General features: G+C 43.5%; 2 protein-coding genes and 1 long non-coding RNA gene across 3 annotated transcripts in view; 1 reads left to right on the forward strand and 2 right to left on the reverse strand.

The window, feature by feature from the left end:
• The window catches only part of DENND4C (DENN domain containing 4C), a 90,882-nt gene extending 86,953 nt beyond the window's left edge, over positions 1-3,929 (forward strand). Inside the window, exon 33 of the mRNA XM_083718214.1 lies at positions 26-3,929. Coding sequence (XP_083574340.1) covers positions 26-162 — 137 coding nt within the window. The 3' untranslated portion in view covers positions 163-3,929. The remainder of the gene's footprint in view (positions 1-25) is intronic.
• LOC310835347 overlaps positions 1-18,495 on the reverse strand; it is a 277,237-nt gene that overhangs the window by 21,844 nt on the left and 236,898 nt on the right. The window lies entirely within an intron of this gene.
• RPS6 (ribosomal protein S6) lies at positions 4,206-11,410 on the reverse strand. The gene is made up of 6 exons (XM_083719841.1): positions 11,291-11,410; positions 10,308-10,439; positions 8,122-8,332; positions 6,742-6,888; positions 5,578-5,735; positions 4,206-4,355 (listed from the first exon to the last, which is right to left on the reverse strand). The coding sequence occupies exons 1-6, from the start codon at positions 11,294-11,296 to the stop codon at positions 4,260-4,262; spliced, it is 750 nt and encodes a 249-aa protein (XP_083575967.1). The 5' UTR covers positions 11,297-11,410; the 3' UTR covers positions 4,206-4,259.

Consider the following 18,495-nt stretch of genomic DNA (forward strand, 5'->3'; position numbering starts at 1 on the left):
GAAGCTCTGCTTTCGTTCTTTGCAGAGGCCTTTGACAATGAGTACAGAGCTGCCTATAAAAGCCTTCCAGCCGAGGTGCTTGAAAAGATGCAGAAGATCGACGCCCCGCCCAGTGTCAGCGTTGAGTGGTGCAGGAAATACTTTGGGGCTCCTGTCATATAAACTCTGCAAAGATGATGCCATGTAGCAGCTCCACAAAGAGAGAGCAGAGGAAAGGGACAAAATGGTGAATGTGTTGATTTGGATTCAGCTATAGCTGTTGGCATCCAGTTCAGGAATACATGTAGCACTCTCTTCTGTGACAGTCCAATGTCTATACCAGCCCCAAGAATTAAGTGCAAATACGCTAATGCAAAGTCATTGGCTTTTGAATTGACAGTTTAACCTTCCTGTGCGTCATGTTTAGAACGACAACGGAGACTGGCGTTTTAATTGGTGTCTTGCTTTTTAAAACTTGAAATGTTGGAATGTTTTATTTGTCTTCTAGCCCAAGAGCACACTGGTTTCTTTATGAATGGATCCATCAGTTTAAAAGAGAGATCTCTACTTGCTGCATGTATATGTACATTTTGTACATTTTGAATTGTAATTCTTTTTCCTTGGGTCAAAAGACCAAACCGTAGCTTTAGTTTAAATGCCCATCTTCTTCTTGGAAAACAATCACTGTCTTGGACTGTAGCAAGAATATAGGCTGTTGTGGCTATTGTAAAGCATAGTATTTTTCTCATTTTTATAGAATAACTACTTTAAATAATTCTCAAACTGTACATACAATGTTCTCTCCACAATGATGGGTTCCTACCCTGAGTGGCTTTGAAGGCAGTAGCCTCTCTATAAAGGAAAGTGGGAGTAAATGAATCTAGGGTACATATATGGGTGGGGAAAATTGACCACATATACCTGTCTTAGCATTTGTGTAAAAGAAAGTATATAATATGTATTTTGGGGCAAAGCTTGAAGCTTTCAGGTGCCTCATTCCTTGCTCATCTTTTTAACCTGTGGGACATTTTCTTTGCACTGTCCAATTTAAATACTTCTATATTAAAATGTATTTATACTCACACACTTGAACATATATGTTTACCAGGAGTGTAAAGGCTAATTTTTAATCTTAACTTTTTAAATATCTCTGGTTAATTACCAGTTTGTTGCAGAGAGAGGGGGAGAATGCTTGCATTCACAGCTGTCTTTTGACAGTCACATGGATGTTTTCTGAAACATTTAAGGATAGTTAAGAGATGGCTATCCTCCTCCTCTTCACTTCAGATGATGTCATGGTATCTGAGCATCTGCATTAACTACTTTTATGAAGCAAGTCCATTAAGAGGGATTGTGGATAATGACTAAAAAGTACACACATATTCTTGATCCTGCGGGTTTTCTGCCCCTTGTAATCTTTCATACTGCACTAGCGCTAAGCTAGAGCGGAGCATGGCAGGATTGTGACTATTCCAGTAACAGCAAGAATTTTGCACTTGTCAGAATAGTTTGGCACTTTAGACTAGATTCTCTCTTAGTGTTCACACTAAACCACATTTCAAAATATATTGCTGGAAATGTTTTAAATGTGAAAGCCGTCCCTTGAAAGAGCACAGTAGGCAGAGAGTGTCTCCCTTATACTTTTCCTCCCCCCCCCCTTGCCACCACTATTTTTCTGAAATTGCGGGGGACTAGTATATTAAGGTTGCTTGTAGGATGTCTGTTTTATCTCCCCTTTGTCCCTTTCTCAAATACAATGCATTTTTTCATTTACAAATGATTATTATAAATAAAAACCCTTACGAAACACCTTTCATGGCATGTTCATATTTCCATTATAAATTAACGTTATGTATGAAAGATTGCACTTGGAACTTTTCTTTATGCAGGCTGTTTCTTACCATTTCAGTTTTGCCGTTTCTGAATTACATCTTACTGCAAATCAACAGGAACAATTTGGGCTATTGATACTATGCATTTTAGCTGGCGGTAATTCTTTTGCGGTAACAAATAGCATTTAGGGTAAAGCAAGTCACATTTTAAAAACCTTTCGCTGTGTTTGAACTGTTGGCACTCCACTTCTGCTGTAATGCAGAACAGAGGATAAGCACCAAAGACTTAAGTTCTTGCATTATTACTCCAGCAAATTTGAGAAACCTAATTTCCTGAAAGCAGATGTTGGAGTGAAGGCAGCATAGACTCTTCCCATGTGGTCGAGCTGCTAATGTTACTCTCGCTAACCAGTGAAGTAACACAAATGCTAGCTTCAATTTAGTGCATTTAATGCCATATTTTGGACCCATAACAAAGCTGTCATCTGCTTTTTTAAAAGTGCCATCATTTTCCTTTCAACTGTCTGTAAATTCTGGGACATTACAGTTCTCTATAAATTTTATTTCATTGGGGGCTAATTTGGTCTAAGCGGGTTTTTTTAATGCAAGCTTCTGATAACATGTTAATTGTGAGTGCACTTTAGAAAACCATCAAAGCAGCTGACAAAGAGGTAAAGACCAATAACATGGCTGCTTAGGGAAAGAGAACTATGTATGGCAGCTTGAGTAATAAGGTAGTAGAAAGGATCTTCAGAAGCGCAAGGCTTTTGCAGAATTTATATCACTTACTGGCTGATCCTATGCAAGTTTACTGAGAAGTCCCATAGAGTTCAATGAAATTTACACCCCAAATAAGTTTGCCTAAGGAAAGCTAGTGCCATGTGTACAGTTTGGCTCTATGAAACATACATATTAACCATGCATAACTTTAACATGAAGTTGAATTTTAAGGGGGCAAATGTTTTGGAAGTAAATGTCTCAGTAGCTTATCCACTATACATTATTACTGGGAGTTAATAGTAGCAAATTAATTATAGTGAAAGCGTCATGAAACCCCTGTTCAGTTAAAGTCTCTTTTATAGAATAATGAAAACTAACAGAATAACCACAAAGTTTAGTTGTTTTTAGATCCTTTTTCCCCATCCAATTATTTTTAAAAAGATGTATTTAGGTATGAAAATAATGAACAGTTAGGACTTCAGGCATATTACTCATAGGGCTAGTTATTTGTGCTGACCAAACCAAGTAAAATGCTACGTATTCAGTATAAAATTAGGCCCTCTCTCTGTTAAGCTAATATGGGATGTTTCTAAAACACTAAAAGCTTACACCTGGTTTGGGGAATTAAATCAAAGCAAGCCAGCCTACAATTTTAACTTCTGGGTACTTTTAAGCTCCTTTTTATTCTAGTGCAAGAGCTGTGAAATGAAAAAAGATACCATGCTTTTCTACAACCTGTGGCAGCGTAGAAACTAAAAATTACTTCGCTACATTTGAAAACCCTTTTAAGCTCCTTTCTGTATTCTGGCGGTGACCAGCATAGGTGCGTCCAGTTGGCTTGTAATTGCCGACACGTGGGGTCCAGAAAAGAGAAGGGGAACAGGGGGTCTTTATACGTGCTCTGCCGATGCACAGAGGGGCCAGGAATAGAACCCTGCATGAAGGGGTCACCGGCTGCCTCCAACTTTTATAGTGTTTTAGAGCATTCCCTATATTAAACTAGAAGAGGGGTTTGCTACAGTTCTGTTCCTATTCTGCCACATTCACTGTGCTGCATGTTAGGGGGTTGGGAAACAGACCATAAAACACGTAGAATCCTGCAGAGTACAAGTATAAAAAGGGATTGTTTTGCTTTTAACATTAAAAGCGACATGAGTTGCTTTGAGGTCAAATTTTATATTTTCATGATAAAGGTGGGAAGGTTTCAATTACTAATACAATCATGTACTGGTTTCAGAATTTGAATGTCATCAATTCACTGTGCTTTGAGCTACCTGGTATCTTAATATTTTTGTTAATAAGTTTGTTTCTTATTGACTCTTTTGCATAGGTACCCTGGGTGATTTAGAAACCACTTGTTAAATGTTATATCAAAAATAAAAGTGTACAAACGTCTGATATTAGTCTCTTGCACTTCTTTTGTTCTTAAGCAATGTTTTTCAAAGGCTCCAAAGCAGGAGAGGGGTCAGGGGCTTCTAGTTCCAAGGTTCTGTCATAAGAAAGGCAGACAACAATAGAGAAAGATAACACACCAAGTGCCACACCTGTCTCCAATATGGAGAGAGGCCTCAAACAGCCATTTGTTTTGCACACCCATCGATTAATGTGGTAACAGAATACTAACGTTAAACTTTAAATGGGGATTTGTCTCTTTTTAAAAAATAACATGAACAGTTCCATCTCACCATAAAAGTTTTATTTAATGTTTTCAGGAACACAGTTCCTCATTTACTTCTGGCTTGATTCGGATTTAGATGTGGAGGCTCTCAGAGAAGAAAGTCTACGCCTCTTGGCTATTTGCTCTTGCCGTTTTTCCTTTGCCTCCTTAAAAAAAAAAAAGGGGGGGGAGAAGGTACAAAATATCAGTACAAAACAGTGTTTCTGCAACAAAAAGACACAGCTGCATTCTGTAAAGTCCTTTTCAGACATTCTCACATGGGGCATGGGAACGGAAATGCGACTCGCACATCCCTTGTCATCCTCCACAAGTTGGAGGGCAACTGTTTTCCAACATCAAGGAGCCTCAACATGTGAAGCAGGGTCCTTCCTTCATAGGGTTGCCAATGGGAAAGAGGGGAGGAAGTCACAAAAAGCAACTGCCTTCATCCCCTACAGGAGCCCCTCACACAATTACAGTGGTACCTCGGGTTACATATGCTTCAGGTTACAGACTCCACTAACCCAGAAATAGTACCTCGGGTTAAGAACTTTGCTTCAGGATGAGAACAGAAATCATGCTTCAGTGGTTCAGCAGCAGCGGGAGGCCCCATTAGCTAAAGTGATGCTTCAGGTTAAGAATGGACCTCTGGAACGAATTAAGTACTTAACCCGAGATACCACTGTACTAACCATGGTGTCCGAAGGCCAGAAGGCTATTCTTTTCTATAAATGATGCTTCATACCCTTCCATCTTTGTTCCCACAGTTCTCACCTGTCCATCTTCCAACATGAGAGGTCAGATACCAACTATGCCAATATTCTGCTAGGTAGTGGACTGTTCAAAATGTAGGGATGGGGAACCTCAGGCTCTGTGATTCTCAGCCTCTCCCATTTGGCCCCTGGACTGTCCAAAGAAGAGACTCCCTTCCCCGACCAATACTGGCCCTGCTTTTCACCCTTCATGAATGTATTTGCCTTAACTCTGATAATGCCCCCTGCTTACCTGGATGAAGGGATAGAGGGTGAGTGCGTTTTTAAAAAACTAGCTTTCTGTAGGCTGGCATCCGTCTCACATACAAGAAAGATAGTTTCTTACAAGCAGACACAAACCCTCTATCCTCCCATCCAGGTAAGAAGGAGGGAGGCATTATCATCCTTCCACCTTGGCCTCTGACCCTGCCCACCAATGAGATGTGGCCGCTGCAAGGCTGTCCAGAAAGGAATCCATGCATGGGCTGAAAGAAGTTTCTCACCCCCGGTTTAAATCAGCCAGTAATTAACATATTGTGCTTAATGGGTGTAATCAAAAATAAATGTTGAATGTGCCTTGAGGATGGGGAGGACTCAGAATCCAGATAAGCCAGAAGCTGCACAGAACTAAGTATACCTTCATTCTTTTAGCCAGAAGCTTGGCATATTCTGCAGCTTCGTCCTTGTTCTTTTGGGTACGCTGCTTCTTCAGAGCAATACGCCTGCGCTTGTGTTGCAGGACCCTGGGAGTGACCAAGCGCTGAATCTTGGGTGCTTTGGTCCTGGGCTTCTTGCCTAAGAACAGACATGAGCACAATCAACAGGGCAGCTGTTGTCAAGTACACAGCAAAAAATCTACAATTGCGGTTCAGCTTGTTTCTCTACCACTGGAACTAAAACATGCCCAACACGTATAAGGCTACAGACTTGAAGAAGACATTCTGCATTTATTCTGCCCTATTCAGACTGGAACACAGGCAACTGGTAATGTGCAAGGAAAAGCTGTAATCAGTTTGCACCTGCCCTCAAGAACACACATTTCCATCTGCACTGTGATAAAATACCTATAACTTCACCTATGCCACAGGCAATGTACTGGGCAACACACAACCCGTTTTACTAATCCCACCCACCCTTGAAGCTCAAAGGGGTGGCGGGGCTCAGATGTCCCAACACATCTGAAAACAATGTGGGATGGATGAAACCATATGGGCGAGACTGCCCCCTTCACAAACACGTTTGACAAGCATGTGCAAGCGATCTGCATGTATGCACATAGAACTCCTCCACACTACCAAAGAGGGAGAAAGGACATCTCCTGGCCGGGCCAGCATCCCTCTAATGAGGAGTAGATCAACACATATGTGTTGAGCCACATGTAGAACTTGTTCTAATGTGCTCTAAATGGGCAGCTGGTGGAGTCGCCATATACCATTATCAAAACACTGTGGCTGAAATGGTCTGTTGACTGGACAGCAGTCTGAAAGCTAAGCAGATTGGTAAATGCCCACCCAGTTCCAATTTCCCCCACCCTGCCTAGTTACGTTTCTGTGAAAATTCCAAGTCCGACAGGAATGACACTATAGCACCTGAATACACAGCCAATCACTAGTTTTACCTGGTAGACCCGTTGCAACAAAAATACCGTATTTTTCCATGTATTAGAGAAGGTTTTTGACTCAAAAATTGTGTCAAAAAACTGGGGTCATCCAATACACAGATAGGGGGCGTGTCTTATACACAGGGGCGTCTTATAGATGGAAAAGTACGGTAACCAAAACATTATCTTCATTCCTCTTACCTTCCTTGTTCAATGGCTTTCTCACAACATACTGACGGACGTCATCTTCTTTGGAGAGGTTGAACAGCTTTCGGATCCTGCTAGCCCTCTTGGGACCAAGCCGGCGAGGCACAGTGGTGTCAGTCAGTCCAGGAATATCTTTCTCTCCTGAAGTTGCCAGACCAGAAAGATTATTCTTAGCAAAAGCTAGACTCAGAAGCCAAGCTCCTTGCCCCGCACACCTGAGACTCTGGCCTCCTATCCCTTTCAAATTCAAGTATCTCAAGATAATGCATGCGGAAACTTGAGCCACCCAGTCCTCATTAACTTCTGCTTTCTAGAACAAGCAATACTATGTATAGAATTTCCTACTGCCTAGTTTCCCTCCCTTAATTCACTGGTAGCAGCAACATCAAAAAATTCCATTCAGACCCAAGATCTGAGAACAGCCATCTTAATTTGCTAAAAGCTGAGTATTTCCTAAAACCCCAACATCTAGTAGCGTAATCAGAGATTCAAAGATAGCACCTTGAATTCTGCTCAGAGGGTAATCAAGCCTGAAAATTTATTCCTGGTGCTTGTTCAGAAAAAGTATTATTGGTGGCAACCTTAAAGTTAGGCACAGATGAATCAGGCAATGAAGACACATTTGAAACCTAGACGGAGCTGGGGATAAATGTTGCTGGTCTCAACCTAGGAGTTTTAGACCTTGCTCCAGGACAAGTGCAAGTGAGCTTTTTGGACACATTTTGCCATCAAAGCTATAAATCTGTTGGAAATGTAATATGCCAGACCCTTAGCAGTTCACAGTCCAGAGCAAAATTATCTGCCTCTTTCCCTTTGCTATCTTCACTATGGTAGAATCTACACACATCTAAAAGCTGTTCGAAAATGCTTTTTTAAAAAATACATTGAATTATCCAAAAGGCTCGCCATCACCATCACATGTCACTTAAAACATTTTATTTGTAGCTGTATAGCTGAGCCCTATGTTAAAAAAGTTAGATTGTATGCTCCTCAGGCAAGGACCTGTAAAATGCCACACTTGTCCTACATAAAACAACAACAGTAAAAACAGATCCAGATTCCTAGATAAACCCAGGATAGCCCCTTAAAGGGCAGGGCACAGTACAGGCAGACCCGTTTACGTGTGTGACCGTGTATACATGCTGAATCTGGAAGTGACTCAGAAACGTCATGAAGACTTCACTAAAAGGGTGGGAAGGGGTGTTTCCAGGCTTTTTCGACGGGTTTCAATTATATGTGATTTCACCGATGCACACCGTGCCTCAGAATGTAACCCCTGCGTAAATTCCTGTTGGTAGGGCAGGAGTTTTTGAGCCTGCAATGTACAGCCCTAATTTCTGGTCATTACTATGTGTGGGGGGGGACGACCCTTACCTTTCTTTACAATGACCAAATTCAAGACGCTTAAATTGGCATCAACAATGCAACCCCGAACAGATTTGCGCTTCCTTTCTCCAGTCCTTCTAGGGCGGTAACATGAGTGGCCCTTGCTGAGAAGCAGGCGGACACGTCCGTGAGTCAGAACCCCCTGTTTCATGGGGAAGCCTTGCTTGTCATTGCCACCGCTGATGCGGACAACGTATCCCTGAAACAAAGACGAGGAGCTTAGACCTTTCTCTCAAGGGGGACCAATTTAAGAGTGTAAGTTCAATTTCTCATTCTTTTCTCCCTATACAGGTAACAGATGCCGCTAAATATAAACTCAATTGCACTGGCGGAAAGAACATTGCCTTTCTTCATTTTGAGCATCAACAACTAGAGCTGCTGAGATTGCCTGGCTTGACCAATATTGTAACCATGTTCCAGAACTTCTACAATACTACCATATTATGCCTATTGATCATGATTCCTTAGCGATATTGTGGAATCTGTCTTGAATGTAAAAAAAAATGCCAAGTCCAGCGATTTAAAGCAAATTCACTTTATTTATGATGTGCAGTCTACTGTTTTCACATGGAATGTTTTCCCTATAAGGGCCAACATGTGACAATCTCCCAGTGCATCATGTCCTGCCCAGGCATTTAATCAGATCGCTTAATTCCATTTCTAATACATGAACATGAAGCCCACAAACACAAGGGTGTTAACAAAACAGACACTGTTTTGATCTGTTTGATTTCCACTAAAATTGAATCCCACTAACATAACCTCCCACCTTTTGGGGCAAATGGGTATACACATGCTCCCCACAGATGCTTCAATACTAAGATTGCTATGCATAAAGGAAAATTGCTGTTGGATTCCCTGCTCTGCAGAAGTCAATTAAGTTAGCACACTTGAACAGAAGTGAATTTACTCTCAAAGTCGCAAACTCATTAAGCGCATTTACTCACAATTTTCATGCTGTATCACATCACCACACGTCTCCCTAAGCCACTTTCCCTGGCAGCGTTCTGAACTCCAACCCACCGTCGCTTTGCTAACTTATGTATTTTCCAGACTCCCTGCCAACTCACCATCAACACACAGGTGAGAATGCAGGTTTTTGCATGCAGCTGCATGTAAGGAGTTTGCTACTGCATGCAGAGATCTGTGGACAGGAGTAGCAATGCCACCACTAAACTCTGAGCTCACTCTCTCTGACTGATGGGTAAACACAGATGCAGTCACAACCATGCACCCAAATCCATTTGGGTAAGGCCCATGCCTTCAGTGGTAGTAGTAGCTTTGCATTCATTCAAAGGCTACCTGGTTCAATCCTTGAGATCTGCAAGTAGCCTAGGAACAATTCATCCCCAAATACTGAAACAACCCCTCAGGAATAATTAGATAGGCCCAAAGTGTAACTCAGTAACTCCCAGAGTTCTCATTCAATATGAAACCATGAGGGCCTCTGGACAAGACACCAGACAATAAGGTTGTCACCTGTCCTGTATAACGCAGGCTACATCCTGTATTGATAGTTTTGTCCTGTATTTCAGGTCCTCTCTCTCTGCCAAATTAGGGATCCTCTCCAACTGCATGTGGTTGAAAGGGTGTGTATTTCAGCTCTGGGTAGCCCAGCACACTTTTACAAATTCATGTGTATGTCTTTGGGCAACAGATTCCAGAGGGCCCATATTGTTAGGCTGCAATAGATTGCAATGGATTGATCGGACCCTCCCAAATCCCACCCTGTCCTGTATTTTGCCAGAACAAAGGTGGCAACCTTACCAACCACCCACTCAAAAGGAAATACTCCAACCATTGCGACTTTTCCCGGTGGGGGAGTTATTCCAGCCCCCTGACCCTTTTGAATGCCCCTTTCTTTACCGACTGGCCTTAGCCACCGCCTGAATTAGAAATGTCAAGAGCTTTGGTCTACACTGCCTTGAAGAAGCCCAAGAAGAACCTAAGAACAACCTTCCTGAAGCAGGCCAGACGACCACCAGGTTCAGCGGCACTCTGTTCTCACAGCGGCCAGGGGAACCTGCAGGCAGACCCCGAGCACAGCAGCACACGGAACCTGGCATTTGGCAAGAACCAAAGTGGCAACCCACAGACCCTAAATTTTCTCACCGCCACTACTTTCTCAGCCCCATTTTGCACACATGCAACAAGCCTTATGAAGCCAGCCTCACCTTCCACTCCTCGCCAAGAGCATCCGCGGAGACTTCCGTGGTCATGCGCTTCTCGTAGAAGGTGCGCAGCTTGCGCTCATCGTCCACTTCGATGAGTTTCTGGCAGCCGGTGGCTGGGAAGGAGATGTTCAGCTGCAGGGGGGAGAGAAGAAGCCACACTCAGGTCTGCAAAGAGTCTCAAGGGGTTCCCCAGGGCGGCATTGAGCCCCGTCGTCTTCCACAAGGCGCCACAAGGACTAAAAACGCTGCCTCTTTTACCAGTGGCAGCCAAAGTTGGCCCTCCAGCTGTTTTGAGACTACAGTTCCCATCATCCCTGACCACTGGTCCTGTTAGCTAGGGATGATGGGAATTGTAGTCCCAAAACTGCTGGAGGGCCAAGCTTGGCCACCACTGCTCTAGATCAGGCATGACCAAGCTTGGCCCTTCAGCTGTTTTTGGACTACAACTCCCATCACCCCTAGCTAGCAAGGCCAGAGCTCAGGGATGATGGGAGTTGTAGTCCAACAACATCTGGGGACCCACAGGTCGAGAACCACTGCTCCACGAGGACGAGAAACGCTGCCTCCTTTACCAGTGGCGGCCAAACTTGGCCCTCCACCTGTTTTGGGACTACAACTCCCATCACCCCTACCTAACAAGACCAGTGGTCAGGGATGATGGGAATTGTAGTCCCAAAACCACTGGAGGGCCAAGCTTGGCCACCACTGCTAAGCGCTCAAGACGCACGGGGTGGGGGGTCTGAAGGGTTAACAGGAATTTCCGCGAGAAGATACACCGCGCGAGAGCTCCTCTCAGGAGCGGGGAAGAGAGGCCGGGGCCGCCGCGCCGCTTCCCCGCATCGGCCTCCATCCGCGGACGGGGCCGCGCTCCCTCGTCCGCCGCCTGCCCCGTCGCCTCCCGCCGGGGCCCCTCGACCTGCCGGGGCCTCTATTTCCCGGGGGCGGAGGCTGTTTGCGCCCCTTCCGCGCCCCGCAACACCTACCTTCATGGCGCCGGCACAGCTCGCCTCGGGTCCGCCACGGGAAAGAGGACGCGCTTCCGCTCGGCCGGAAGTCAGAGAGGATCCCGCGCGAGATCTCGCGAGAGTTTAGAAGGGCCCGCCCCCCTCTGGGCTCAGCGGGAGCTCCTCGGCGAGCCAATAGAGATAGGAAAAAGGGTAGAATGGGCAGCTGCTGTGTTCTTGCGAATAAAACTCTTTCATTCAGAGGGAGGAATGGAGAAATAGAGGAGTTTTGGACTGCTGCATATTCTGAATGGGAATTGATGGGAACCACAGCATTCCCTCCAACGTTTCTCTGATTAAAATAGGGATGCCCTATTCCATAATAATAATAATTGTAACCCCTCATCTGACTACATTGCCCCAGCCACTCTGAATGGCTTCCAACATATATAAAAACATAATAAAACATTTTTTTAAAATTCCTTCTATAAGCCTACCTTCAAGATGTCTTCTAAACATTGCATAGTTACTTATTTTCTAAACTTGGAGGTGGCACAACTCCATATCCTCCAACATTTCTCTGATGAAATTAGGGATGTCCTAAAGGTTGTATAGTTACTTATCTCCCTGGCTCATGGGTTGCATAACTCGATATCCTGCAACATTTCTCCAATGAAATTAGGGACATCCTATTCCATCAACATCATCACATTTGTACTCCCCTCCCCTCCCCACCTGACTGCATTGCCCCAGCCACTCTGGGTGGCTTCCAACATATATAAAAATATAATAAAACATTTAAAAACTTCCCTATACAGGGCTGCCTTCAAGATGTCTTCTAAACATTGCATGGTTACTTATTTTCTAAACTTGGGGGTGGCACAACTCCATATCCTCCAACATTTCTCTGATGAAATTAGTCCTAAGAAAAAACGGGTGGCGCTGAGGGTTGAACCACAGAGCCTAGGACTTGCTGATCAGAAGGTCGGCGGTTCAAATCCCCGCGATGGGGTGAGCTCCCGTTGCTCGGTCCCTGCTCCTGCCAACCTAGCAGTTCAAAAGCATGTCAAAGTGCAAGGAGATAAATAGGTGCCGCTCCGGCGGGAAGGTAAATGGCGTTTCTGTGCGCTGCTCTGGTTTGCCAGAAGCGGCTTAGTCATGCTGGCCACATGACCCGGAAGCTGTACGCCGGCTCCCTCGGCCGATAAAGCGAGATGAGCGCCGCAACCCCAGAGTCGGCCACGACTGGACCTAATGGTCAGGGGTCCCTTTACCTTTACCTTTAAGGAAAAGTGGGACATTCCGTGATCAATTCAGAAACCAGGACGGCTTCTGTAAATCTGGGACTGTCCCTGGAAAATAAGGACACTTGGAGGGTCGGAGTCTGCATGCAGGTTCCCCTGGCCGCTGTGAGAACAGTGTGCCAGTGAACCAGGTGGTTGTCTGGCTTGATGCAGGAAGGCTACTCTTCTGTTCTTTGAGGACTTGGGCTTCTTCAAGGCAGCGTAGACAAAAGCTCTTGTCATTTCTAATACAGGCGGTGGTTAAGACCAGTTGGTAAAAAAAGGGGGCATTCAAAAGGGTCAGGGAGCTGGAATAACCAAGAAAAGTCACAATGGTCGGACCTTTTCCATTTTCGTGGGTGCATGGGCTTATTAGCCGGAGGGGGCAGGGAGAGGCAGCTGCCGCCCAATCAAAAAAAAAATTAAAAAATGCATAGCTAACCTCCCCACCCCCAACAAAAATCTTAGGTACACCCATGAGTGAGTGGGTGGGAATCTGGGGTGGGGGTATATAAAATTATGCAGGAAGCTGAGAAAGTGAACTTTCCCTCCCTCTCTCAAGCTAGAGATTCAGGGCGGGCAAAACTGGAGTTTGCTACCCACTGGGTACAAATACATACTTTGATGTTTAGAAAACGTGTTCTTCTGATTTTTCCCTGCATCCAGTGCCCCCTCCACCCCCACGTTTTGGTTTGGAAACAGCTATAGGGCCAACTATCCTGCCTCTAGCCATAGTACAGTGGTACCTCAGGTTACATATGCTTCAGGTTACAGACTCCACTAACCCAGAAATAGTGCTTCAGGTTAAGAACTTTGCTTCAGGATGAGAACAGAAATCGTGCTCCGGCGGCAGCAGGAGGCCCCATTAGCTAAAGTGGTGCTTCAGGTTAAGAACAGTTTCAGGTTAAGAATGGACCTCCGGAACGAATTAAGTACTTAACCCGAGGTACCACTGTAGAGTAATAGTTATGGCTGTTGCCAAAGCTACCCAAGATAGATGAACCATTTGAGTTGATATAGACTAGGTGGCGAATCATTGATTATAATAATCTCTGAACCCCAAGCTAACAAGTTGTTCATTGCTATGTTACTGAAAACCAGTAACAATTAAAAAAAAAATGTGTCTAAGGCTAGAGAATATAACCTAATGGTGCCTAAGTATCCACTTTCTTGCTTTGGGTACATGAGCTAACACTTTGCTAGGATATCAGAAATTCTTCCAGCTAGACAGAAATGACACAGTGAAACTATTAAATCATATTCATTACATTTCTATTCCATCCTTCCATCCCTTTTGTTTGCCCAGGGTGGCAAACAAAAAAGTTGAAAAACAATGCAAAAATAAACATTTAAAAACATTAAGAATATCTAAAAACATTTGAGGACAGTTACATACTCTCATAGGTGCCAGGGACAAGTGTTCTTTGAACCATCAAATACCTGGTTGAATTTATACAGATCGGTAGATTTTATGCATAAGCACCGGCCCTTTTTGAGATGACGAAGAAATGCACATTTCAAAGATGCTGTTTTGAAAAGGCTTTCAAGTCAATTTACCCTGCAGAAATGGACTGTCCTGTTGGCTTCTTATCTCCCCTGCCCAATGGTAGAGCCCGTGGTTTGCATTCAGAGGTCCCAGGGTCAAATGCTGGCAACTCCTGATAAGGCTAGGAAATACTCCTGGAGGGCTGCTGCCGGTTGTCATGTTGACAATGCTGAGCTAGATTGATGCCAATGGTCCGCTTCCGTATAAGACAGCCACCTTTTTCCTGTGTTCCTGAAAGGAGCTTTTGAGGTTAATAATGGGCTCTTAACAATTGCAACGCTAGCAGAATGCTTTTCAGCACTAATGCATGGGAAAGTGTTTGGAACATCGCTGAGTTGGTTGGCATCAGTGTTAGAAACTCAGGTATATAGTGGCATGCATATTTGTGGTATGGCAAGGTAAAAGTGCATAAGGCATTTAAAAACCATATTGTCAGGAAAGCATTGTTTAATGTCTGGATTAGATATAAAGACTTTTTGGAGAGTAAAACCCCAAGGTGGCTTTCAACTATGGAAGCGAAAGCTCTGAAAAAGCTTAATATGGAGGCCAAATGGCCAAAATATTGGGAAATTTTAGAACAGGAAGGTGACAAATTGAAATTGCAGAGTTATGAGAAGCTTAAAGAGAAGGTGCGAGACTGGTTACACTATTTTCAAATAAGAGAGGTTTACAACCAGGATAAAAAAGTGGGTTTCCAGGTGGAAAGATCAAAGTTAGAGACAGAATTGCTAGAACCCAATGCTAAGATTTTATCAAGAATGTATAATTTGCTGCTGAAATGGAACACTGAGGAAGAAATGGTAAAATCGGCAATGATAAAATGGGCACAAGATATAGGATACAATATTATGTTTGCTGACTGGGAAAAGTTGTGGACCACTGGGATTAAATTTACGGCATGTAATGCCTTAAGAGAGAATATTATGAAAATGATGTACAGGTGGTACATGACCCCAGTCAAGCTTGCAAAAATTTATCATTTGCCCGATAATAAATGCTGGAAATGTAAAGAAAATGAAGTTACATTCTTTCACCTTTGGTGGACGTGCCCAAGGATTAAGGTTTTCTGGGAGATGATCTATAATGAATTGAAAAAGGTATTTAAATACACTTTCCCTAAGAAACCAGAGGCCTTTCTCCTGGGCATAGTCGGTCAATTGGTGCCAAAGAAGGATAGAACTTTCTTTATGTGCGCTACAGCAGCAGCGAGAATACTTATTGCAAAGCATTGGAAGACACAAGACCTACCCACTCTGGAAGAATGGCAGATGCAAGTAATGGACTACATGGAAATGGCGGAAATGACTGGCAGAATCCGAGACCAGGGAGAAGAGTTGGTGAAAGAAGATTGGAGGAAATTTAAAATTTATCTACAGAAGTATTGTAAAATTTTTGAATGTTGATGACATTGAAATGAACTGAAGGGGTTCTAGCAACAAGGTTAAAAATAAGATTGAATTGATAATAGATAAATTAGTTGGATATGAATTTGCTGAATTAATTTTCAAAAGGGATACAAAAAAGGGAGATGTGAGGAAGTCAGGAAAATAAGTGAATCAAAGATGAGAAATTAAAAAGAGGGATTTTTCTTTTTTCTTTTTATTGTGTTTTGGTTTTTTTTTGTTTTTTTCTTTTTTCCCCCTATAAGTTAAATGATTGTAATTTTATATCTTTGTGTATGTGTTTTTTCTTTTTTCTGCTTGTTGTTATTCCTAAAATTTAATAAAATATTATTTAAAAAAAAATAGAAACTCAGGTATATAAACTAGGTGCCAAATGGGTCCTTAAACCAAGGTTACAGCTACCATAACAGGATGCCTAGTTGCCATTTTGGGGCAAGATGTCTCTAAAGTCTTATTTTTCAAATGGTGGGTTGATTGCAATTGATTAACAGTTAAGCATCTGATGACAACCTTAAGCCAGATTAAGAGAAAGGTAAAAGGTAAAGGCGACTATGGGGTTGCAGCGCTCATCTCGCTTTTCAGGCTGAGGGAGCCGCCGTTTGTCCACAGACAGCTTTCTGGGTCATGTGGCCAACCGCTTCTTGCGCCACAGGACACCGTGATGGAAACCAGAGCGCACAAAAACGCAGTTTATCTTCTACTTGCATGCTTTCAAACTGCTAGATTGGCAGGAGCTGGGACAGAGCAATGGGAGGTCACCCTGTTGCGGAACCACTGGCCTTCAGATCAGCAAGCCCAAGAGGCTCAGTGGTTTAGACCACAGCGCCACCAGCATCACAGGTTAAGAGAAGGACGCAACAGCTCAGGACGCGGCAGGGCGTCGTAAGGAATGCACCTCCCCAGATGATATATAACACCAGCAAAAATGTATAAAACCAGGTCAAACATATGTTGGAAATGGAAAAGGGACCTTTTATCATATGTGGTGGGAATGTAGAGAATTTTTTAAGAAAATGGGAAATGATATATAATGGATTGAATAAAATGTTTAAAATCACATTTGTAAAAAAAACAAACAAAACAAAAGCATTTTTGTTAGGGATTGTAGGACAAGACCTGCCAAGGAAAACAAATTTATGTATGCTACAACAGCGGCAAGAGTCTTGATAGCACAAGGATGGAAGAATGAGGAAACCCCGACAAAAGAACAGTGGCAAGAGAAATTGATGGACTATGCAGAGTTGGCTAAACTGACATATAAACTGTGAGATAAGGACAACTTTGACTTCAGAGAAGAATGGGAACTTTTTACAAATTACTTAAAAAAGACAACAAAATGAATTGGACTCCTTGGCAGGTTTTGAATAAACATACACAAATTTATTGATTGTTAACTTAGCAGATAGATAGTATAAGGATTTATACAATTTTACAGTATGCAGAGAATAATACGTGTTGAGAAATCAGAGAGAGGAGCTGAGGGAAGTCTCGGGGAGGTAGGGAGGGAGGGTTTGATGGGGAGGTGGGGGGAAATAATGAATATGATATGTTTTGATATTTTTATATATTGAGATTGTTAATAAAAAAAACTTTTTTAAAAAAGAGGAACGCACCTCTCCAAACTGCACTGGGGTCAATCCCCCCCCCCCCCCGCTATGGCTCTGTTCAAAGGGTTAGTACATCCAGAGTGGAACCGGACGTGCCACAGCCTTGGAGTTCACACTACACTGCTTACGACAAAGTCTCTGTCTCCCTTTACAATGATCTCGTCTCTCTGACTCTGCACTGATGTCATTCCATCTCCCGTACAGTTTCTTCCCCAGAATGACATTCTGCGGATTAGCTTTACAGCAAATGAAACAAAAGAAACACGAGACCGCAGGCGACAGGAAGTGCGCCCTTCTGTTTAGTTTTGCATGTCCAACAAGCGACGTGACCCTGTTCCCAGCCAAGAACGTGTCACGATTGTTCAGAAAAACGTCTCCTTCTTTTCCCTAGATCCTATTGATGTATTTGAGTAGCACAGGTCATTTTCCCTTCTGCTGTTCCTGTTCCAGCTTCCCAGTGTTCGCAAGCATGCAAAGCTGCGTGATGTTTCCTTCGTTTACGTCGCTCAGAATATTGCAGCTGGGCCCGTGGACTGATTTAGGTTCTTGCCCTCCTCCCCTTTCAAGTACAGTGGTACCTCGGGTTACATATGCTTCAGGTTACAGACTCCGCTAACCCAGAAATAGTACCTCGGGTTAAGAACTTTGCTTCAGGATGAGAACAGAAATTGTGCTCCGGTGGCACAGCAGCAGCAGGAGGCCCCATTAGCTAAAGTGGTGCTTCAGGTTAAGAACAGTTTCAGGTTAAGTACTGAGCTCTGGAACGAATTAAGTACTTAACCCGAGGTACCACTGCATGTTTGTGAACAGGATAAAAAGCAGCAGCTTGATGCTACATTAAAAGGAAGACAATGCAGAAGGAAAGATGGTCTCCTTTAGTTTCTGGGTGCTTATTTATAATTAAAGACATGCAGGTATGATACCAACAGTTTTGGGTAATTAGATAGGCCTGATTCCTACTGCTTTGCAACTGAACCTTTCAAAGCTTTAGAGAGGCAGTTGTCTTCCTTGAATGTCACTGCTATTAGCTTTTTCAGTAACCTGCATGTTGCATAAAAAGGCCGCTTAGCGGGTCAGTCCTTGGTATATCTAGGTAAGCCTGGGAGCAACTGCTACCGGCAACGCCTTGGAGAACCATTGCCAGGCAGTTTACAGCTGGGATGAGGAACCCGAGGTTCTCACAACCTAATTCTATGCACCCTAAAGATGGAAGAGAGAGAGACTCAGATTGTGGGGAGAGGACTTTGCAATCTTGCAGTTCAGCAAACACGGCCCACTTGGCCTTGACCTGGTTTGCAGTTGCAAATTGATTTTTCCTATGGGTCGATGGAAGGGAAAAGTTTTCCCATCTCTGTTTCAGACAACATAGATGAACAATTGCCTGACTCAGAGGCACACGATGGTG

This window comes from Podarcis gaigeae (genome assembly GCF_964106915.1).
Source record: "Podarcis gaigeae genome assembly, chromosome: 17".
Classification (NCBI taxonomy): Eukaryota; Metazoa; Chordata; class Lepidosauria; order Squamata; family Lacertidae; genus Podarcis; species Podarcis gaigeae.

What these genes read in the sequence shown, in the direction of transcription:
- RPS6 (XM_083719841.1), bottom strand. An exon ending in TTTGGTCATTGTAAAGAAAG is followed by an intron (nt 6,889 to 8,121) that starts GTAAGGGTCGTC and finishes TGGCAACTTCAG; the next exon opens with GAGAGAAAGATATTCCTGGA. An exon ending in TTCTGGCTAAAAGAATGAAG is followed by an intron (nt 4,356 to 5,577) that starts GTATACTTAGTT and finishes TTTTTTTTTAAG; the next exon opens with GAGGCAAAGGAAAAACGGCA.